Source organism: Epinephelus lanceolatus, chromosome 23, assembly GCF_041903045.1.
Source record: "Epinephelus lanceolatus isolate andai-2023 chromosome 23, ASM4190304v1, whole genome shotgun sequence".
Lineage (NCBI taxonomy): Eukaryota > Metazoa > Chordata > Actinopteri > Perciformes > Serranidae > Epinephelus > Epinephelus lanceolatus.
Window position 1 is genome coordinate 11,652,414 of NC_135756.1, and position 7,543 is coordinate 11,659,956.

The 7,543-nt window shown below is 40.4% G+C and overlaps 1 protein-coding gene across 2 annotated transcripts; it reads left to right on the forward strand.

The window, feature by feature from the left end:
- Nucleotides 1-370: 370 nt before the first annotated feature.
- On the forward strand, nucleotides 371-6,824 carry rad51ap1 (RAD51 associated protein 1). Of its 2 annotated transcripts, none has more exons than XM_033615095.1 (9): nucleotides 371-658; nucleotides 765-811; nucleotides 1,579-1,714; nucleotides 2,690-2,796; nucleotides 2,880-2,969; nucleotides 3,426-3,554; nucleotides 3,642-3,827; nucleotides 6,061-6,201; nucleotides 6,281-6,824. In XM_033615095.1, exons 1-9 carry the CDS (start codon nucleotides 642-644, stop codon nucleotides 6,403-6,405), a joined length of 978 nt encoding a protein of 325 aa, XP_033470986.1. In that variant the 5' UTR covers nucleotides 371-641; the 3' UTR covers nucleotides 6,406-6,824. The 2 variants fall into 2 exon arrangements, with proteins under 2 accessions (XP_033470986.1, XP_033470987.1); XM_033615096.1 differs by having other exon boundaries at nucleotides 6,064-6,201.
- The last annotated feature ends 719 nt before the right edge of the window (nucleotides 6,825-7,543 follow it).

Consider the following 7,543-nt stretch of genomic DNA (forward strand, 5'->3'; position numbering starts at 1 on the left):
TATTAAGTCCCCCTTATACTTACACATGTTATAATTTCTTCGACACGTATCCAATGTCCAAAAACACAAAATTACTGACACGGACTGAGCTCAGCTTTTCATCCGTTTGATTTAGCCCCCCGTCCACTCATCTATGTAAGCTAGGAGGAACGCCAGGGTATTTAAGCGAAGCCGATTCGACACATGTTATTTTTCAGAAAAATATAAAACAAGTGTCGCTTCAGTAATTATACTTTTTGAACACCAAATCATCTACTGCTTACCATTTATACTTCAGCGTTATTTTTAGAAGAGCCATAAAGATGTTTTTTTTTTCTTTTTCTTAATAAACGAATCTGCTTCCGATGTTCGTGAAATTGATCAACCATACGTCACTTCCCCTCGGTTCAGGCGGGCTGGTCAAAAGCAAAACAGAAGCGCTCCAGTCGACTGTTGCTTAACAAAACTAACTTTAACTTATCTAGATATCGTCATTTAACAGTTTAATTGACTGTAATAGACACATTCCACTCGGTGAGTGACCGGACGTATGTTAGCAGTCGAAACTAATACAAAGTTAGCTTCTGCAGCTAGCAAACATTAGCTTGTGTTCACGTAACAGTTAGTCTAACGTTGGCTTAATATAAAGCTCTTAACAAGCAATGGACCGACCATCAAGGTTTGTAAACCACGTTTAAATCTTTATTTGTGGTCATTTTGCCTCATGTTGTTAATGGTTGTTGAATGTCTGTGTTGCTAACACGTTGTTTTCTGTTGACACACAGGAAGACAAAGGTTGTGAGTTACGCTGAGGCAAAGGACTTTGATGATGGTGAGAAGTTTTGGCCCTTAAAATCAATTTATGCTTCCTATAAAGCTGTGTTCCTGCAGTTACTTTAAAAACATTCAAATCTCCCTACACAAAAAAATAGCTGCACAGGTAGGTGTTGTATTATTTATGATTAGTCTGCTGAAATTTGCCATGTTTTCATTTGCATCTGGGAGCAGCTACAAGTCTTGTAGATGAAACTCACACACTTACAGGTTGGTTTGAGCAATATTGACCAGACAAGCAATCAAACAGACACTATGGCTTCACATTAGTCTGTAATATTAGCAATACTAGGTGTTGTCAGCACATTATTACTATCTTGTGTGTTTACTCACTGTAACCAGTCTGCAACACCTTTTTTAAATAGTGCCAGTAATTACAGCTCATTTGCAGGAAACTTGAGATGCCCATAGATTTGAAGAGGTAAACATTTACACCACTGGTTCCCAACTGGTCCAGCCACAGGGTCCAGATTTCTCTTTAGTGTCATACTTGTGTTTGGCCATGTTGTTGAGCAAGTTTGCGGTCTCTGTCAGGTAGCTGTCACTCTACAGCAGGAAACGGCACTTGAAAATAAAAGCTCTGTGCCAGAGATTCAAAATATGGTGTGTTAATTACAAACACATTTGCGAGTCACTTGCGGTCCATTCAGAAAGGACCCATGACCCACCACTTCGGATCCACTCATACTAACAGACATACAGTAACAGACTCAGTGTTCTCTCACCACCGACATCTCTGCATATTCTGTCCTCATGTTGTGACAGATGAGGATTTTGCCTGCGTGAAGGCTCCACCCAGCAAAAAGCCCAGGGAGAGTGTGAAACAGGAGCACAAGAAATCATCAAGCAAGTCCTCCAGTCAGGAGTCCAACTCACAATCCACCCTGAGCCAGAAGAACAGGTATGGTAGTGGACAAGATAACGTGACATAATGTGCACCATGTACACAATGAGATGATTAAAATGGTGGAGATCTGTACAGAGAGAGATGCAGTGGGGATAAGAGCCATCTGTTGGCTACAAAAACAAGTCAGTGCCAAGATAAGTCATGCAGCACTATTGCTGCCAACAAAGAACAACATATTCTCTAATATAAACTCAGAGATAAGTGTGACTTTTTTTTTGTTCAGTAATGTTTGGTATGGATTAAAAGCTCAGTGTGCCCTCTCTCCTCGCTCTGGTAGATAAACAGTAGCACGTAGTTAAAAGATCTCATTTTAAAGAGAGACATAATACAGGGATATCGTATATCTGACAAATTTGTATATCATTCTGACATTTTTATTTAGAATTTGGGAGAAATTTTCAAAAAAGGAAATTAATCCAACATTTGTTTTTTTTTTTGTTTGTTTGGGTTTTTTTTAGTAAAATAATAGTTGAGGATTTTAAATACAACTTCACATTGTCAGGGTGTCTGCGGGTGTTTAAAAAGTCTTTGAATTTGTGAGATAATAATTGCCCTAGACATTTTATCTTATTTCATTTATATATCTTTTCATTTCATTTTGTCAAAATGAGTTGAGCTCTCCTGCATGAAAGTCCACATTTCTGTTGTTACAAAGCTCTAAACCTACCACTCAGCCTAATTTTTTTTTTTTTTTTTTTTTTTACTTTATACTTGCACTTGCCTGTTTGCAAAATGAAACTAACCAAACTCATTCTAATAACCACATTCCTACACGAAACCTGCTTCTGCCTTCCTGCGCTACTTGAATAAGAAAAGAAAAGGATTTGTTAAAAAAAAAAAGTCTTTGATTTGGTAAAACTACAGCGCAGAGAGTTCAGCTAGACAGCAAACATTGCATTTAAGAGTCTGATACCTGCAGACACTCTGATTATGCCTGGCTTTATTATGCATTGCATCTGTTTCCCACAGAAAACCATTGGATGTGAAGTTGTACGAAAGAGATCTAGAAGCAGCCATTACACTGTCCTTGCTCAATAATGCAGATGGGATAATGGACCAGCCTCTCATCAGTAAAGGTATGACTTAGCTTTAAAAACATGTATATAGCTGTCTATTGTTAAAGAATCATCAATTTAAAAATAATGTTAAATTTCCCTAGGAGATGTCAAGGTTCAGGTTCTGGCAGATGAAAACACAGATCCAGCATCTGTATACCTATCCAACTGCAGTGTGGATTTGACAGTTTTGGGTAACTTCCTCTTATTATTGTCCACTCTACATCTATTATTGCACATGTAGTTTCATGCTTAGGGCTGGGCAATATGGAGAAAATGAAACATCACAATATGTTGGACCAAATACCTGTGTCAATATTGCGAAAATATTGTAGGGTTCACTGTCGGTGCTTTCACAAACTATCGATGCTTTCACAAACTATTTACACAGTGAGATTTGTGTTAAATAACCACCAGTAATGTGGATATAATGACGACGTGGGCAAAGGCAAACAATAGAAAGCCAGAACATACTGATAAGTTCAGAAAATTGCATCACTTTACTGTAATACAGCTTGTAAAACCAGGAAAAGATAGCTTACCATTGCCCAGCCCTGCTCATGCCTGCCAAATACATTGTCCGGAATTTGGTTGTTTGATAAGGACAGAAATGGTATGAATGTTTTCTGTGGCTGTTTTGTTTTCTTTAGGCCTGGATGAAATCACATCAGAGTCACCCGCCCGTTCCAAGGAGAGAAAGGCCGCCACTAAAGCCACTGAGGAGCAGAAGAAACAGCTTACAGATGAAGATGAAGACTATAAGCCCAAGCTGACACCAGGTGATCATCCTGTCACCCCTCCCTGAGTATCTAGCTCCTGTTTACTTATTTTCTTGCATCAGTAAAATATCAATTACTCCTTTCCAGATTCAGAAAGTGATGAAGATTTCAGTGAAGCGTCCGAGAGTGAAGATGAGGAATTCACAGTGAGGAAAGTCAGCAAAGCAAAAAAGTTGGAGAAAGTAACCAAGAACGAGAAGACCAAACCGCCTCCCGCCTCTAAAAAGGAAAAGCAACCATCAAAAGCGTCAAAGTCGAAATCACAGGCAGCAGGTACGTTCTTAAAGTCCAGCGGAGAAGATTCCGCTTTTTGGCTGTATTTGTAACTTAAAGGGTAACTTCAGCATCTTTCAACCTGGACACATTTTACTTTTTTGTGTCTAATTGACTAATGATAACAACAATTTTTGAAATTGGTCCAGCAGTGAGTGCGAGGGCTGCAGCCGCAAAACAGGCTGCAGTGTAAAAAAAACATGCACACTGTCAATTTATGTCCACTAAAATTGCTCAAGCTCAAGAGTGTTTTTCTGAAGCCCTTTCACACAGAGATCCCACACTACTGCAGCAATAAAGACCCCTCATTCCACCAGCTATGCTTTTTGACACAGCACCAAACAAGGCAGCCATCATGTGCCCCAGTGTCTGATTTTTAGATGGCATGCCAGAATTCAACAGGAGTGATGTGTAATACCACAGCGTCAGCCTCTAGTGTTACAAATAACAGACGCGTCAGCAGGCTTTCTTAACAATAACAGTAGCATAACATGGTAATAACAATCATTTACCAGATCTCGTCTTCTGTTCGGAAGGTAAGGACCTTGTGGAACTCATTGTCTGTTTAATTTGTGGAAATTTTCAGTTGCTATTTTTCCTTGAGTTAGCCGCTAACTGCAGCTATCTGCTTTTTAAATCTCCTGGTGGTAGGTTGCAACATATAACTTGTCGTCAAAACATTAGCCCCATCCTGTCCTGCCAGCTGTTCCTGTTTACAGAGATGTCAATTCAACACTGTTACTACTGCTGTCACTGGCTTTAAGGTGAGACAGCTCTGTCCCTTCATTACACGATCACACCTCTATACAGAACAAATGGTGAGGTATAATAATGCCATGAAATTACTGCCAAGAACAGGTTGTGTAAAAGTGGCATCCTTAAAGAGACAGACCTTTTTATTAAAGAATAAGATCCTTTTTATTTAACTAGACACAGCCCAAAATTGCCGTCGCCAAACCCACCAGATTTTTTTTTAAAACAAATAGTCATTTTATCATGGCAAAACACACGTCATTCAAAGACAACAGAGACAAACTTAAGCCCCTTTTACACTGCCAGATTTTCCGCGAATGTTGGGCTGTTTTGGCAGCAAGCTGCGAGTGTTTAGACACACAGAGCCGGATTGGCGAGTTGATTCAAGGTGCTCAATTTTCTGCCTCGTAGGGTAGACATATTGGCAGAACCCTTTTAGTATAAACAGACTGAGGCGGCCTTCAGCAACGGGAGGGGCTGTTGATGACTTGTGGGAGGAGCTGTTGATGACGCTGCATGTGCGAGCCACTGGCGGTGGATAAACAGGAAACAGCTGACAGCAGGAATTAGCGAGCAGCTAGTAGCAAGAGGGAAACGCAAACCTGACAGACACTGTAAAGATGAGCAACTGGGGAGACAAAGAATTGCGCGCCCTCCTTGTCCTCGCAAACGAAGAGGCCATTAACCGTCAGATGACGGGGACGGTGAACAGGCAGACTTACGAGAGAATCGCTGAAGGACTGACCAGCTGCGGCTTCCCTCCCACGTCACTGTTTACATCACACGCTGAGCTACACGTTTTGTTACTTGCTCACGCCCCCCATTGCCCCGAAAAAGATGCATTCCGTATAAACAAAAGTAGGTAGGCGGCATTTTGCTGCACTCCCCGATTTTGTTTTTATACTGCCAATGCTGAAAAAAGACTGATTGGGCTTTCCTGCAACTTTGCACAATTCCTGTTTAAAAAGGGCTTTAAACTCCTAACAACTGTCTCAGTTCTGGTTTCCACTGTTCCAACAATCACCAACTCTAGTTCGGTTGAAATAAAACCCTCATTCCCCCAGTTAGATGTGAAGATATGCTGACTCTATATATGCTAAAATTGCTGTTTATTTAAATGGAGTCTGGTGGCCTTGGCGATGGCAGTTTCGGGGCTGTTACTGGTTAAACAAAAGGGAACTTACTCTTTAACAAAAAGGTCAATCACTGTAGGGATCCTTTCCATAAGATTGTCAGACACTTAATAATAATCTGAACATATCAGTGGCAAAAACAAACACTTTTAGTGGACGTATATTGACAGTGAACAAATACCCCGAGTGGTTACATTGAAGCCCTCTGGCTTAGTACTGGACCAATTTCAAAAAGAGTTGTTCCCATTATGAACTTAGACACAATGGGGAAAATGGGATCCAGGTTGTAAAATACATAAGTTATCCTTTAATATGTTCATTATCATGAGAACTACTTTGTCTCCCAGCAGCTCCCACTCCAGGGAGAAGTCCTCCAACAGCCAAAATTGCCCCCAAGAGGCCTGCTACATCCTCAACAGTTCCTACATCAAGACCTGCAGTATCTGTGAGCCCAGCAGGGGGCAGAATACCAAAGTGGAACCCACCAGGTGAACACCAGCAGCAATACTTAAATATAAACCTTTAAAGGCACTCACAGTATGTTTATACCTTTTTTTTCTTCTGCAGCTCAAGTAGGTAAAAGCCCCACGTCATCTGGTCCAGCCGTGAAGTCTCCAGGTCAGGGTCTGCGGCTGGGACTGTCCCGTCTTGTCCGAGTCAAACCTCTTCACCCCAGTGTTGCGAGTCACTGACCTCTCTGTGGTTGCCCCTGTATGTGTCAGTTTGTGTTTCCTTTTAGCTTTACTTTTTAAAAAACATGCTTGTACATATTAATTTCTACTTTAATGACTAAACATGTAAAGTGATTCCAGTGATTCTCTCAGCACTGGGCTATTACGTCACTTTCACGTCCAGCTATTATTTCACCATGCTTTGTAAAAAGGTCATGAAACAGTAATGGGTGTGCTGTGTTGACTCATGTCTAAGGATGTTGAGATATCATTAACAGCCCCAGGGGGTGTTTACATTAGGGATGAACCTCTGTTGGCTTGACTGCCATATTGACACAGTGTGAATCTTCCCCTTGTTTTTAAGTCTCATTATCTTCCGCCTTTTCCTATTGTGTGTAAACACTGTATATTGTGTACATATATATGAATAAAATTTAAAAGAAGTTTGATTTTGTCCGCTGTATCTCCAGGACATATTACATCCATTTTAAGATTACTCTGAGCTGCAGATTAGACAGATGTCATTAGCTAAATACTGTTTAACATTTTGATCTGCTATGATTCATCTCACACAATTTATTTGTTGATGCACAAACAAAATAGTGAATTAAACAAAAAAAGAAAAAGTTAGAGAAGCTGGGATGCAGATTTTGTTAGCATTGCACAGTCAGGCTAGCTGTTCCCCTGTTTCCAGTCTTAATGCTATGCTAAGCTAACCGGTGTCTTGTCTTACTATATAATGACGAAAACTGTGTGTGTCTGTTCCACATTTTTCTCCTCACTGACTTGGTCAATCCATGTGAAATTTGGCACAGTGGTAGAGGGTCATGGGAGGATGTGAATGAAGCAATATTACATCAATTGGCCAAAGGGGGGCGCTATAGCAACCAATTGAAATTGCTAACTTTGAATGGGCATAGCTCATGTCCTGTATGTCGTAAAGACATGAAATTTTGCACAGAGATGCCTCTCCTCATGAGGAAGAAATTTGCCTCAAGAACCCATAACTTCCGGTTATATAGATTTCCCATCATTTTGAATTTTTTGAAAAACACCTAAAATTGATCTCTTCCTAGGAAGTTTGACTGACCTGCATGAAACTGGATGAACATAATTGAGGGACCAATATATAAAGTTCCCTCTTGGCAAAAGTTGGAAA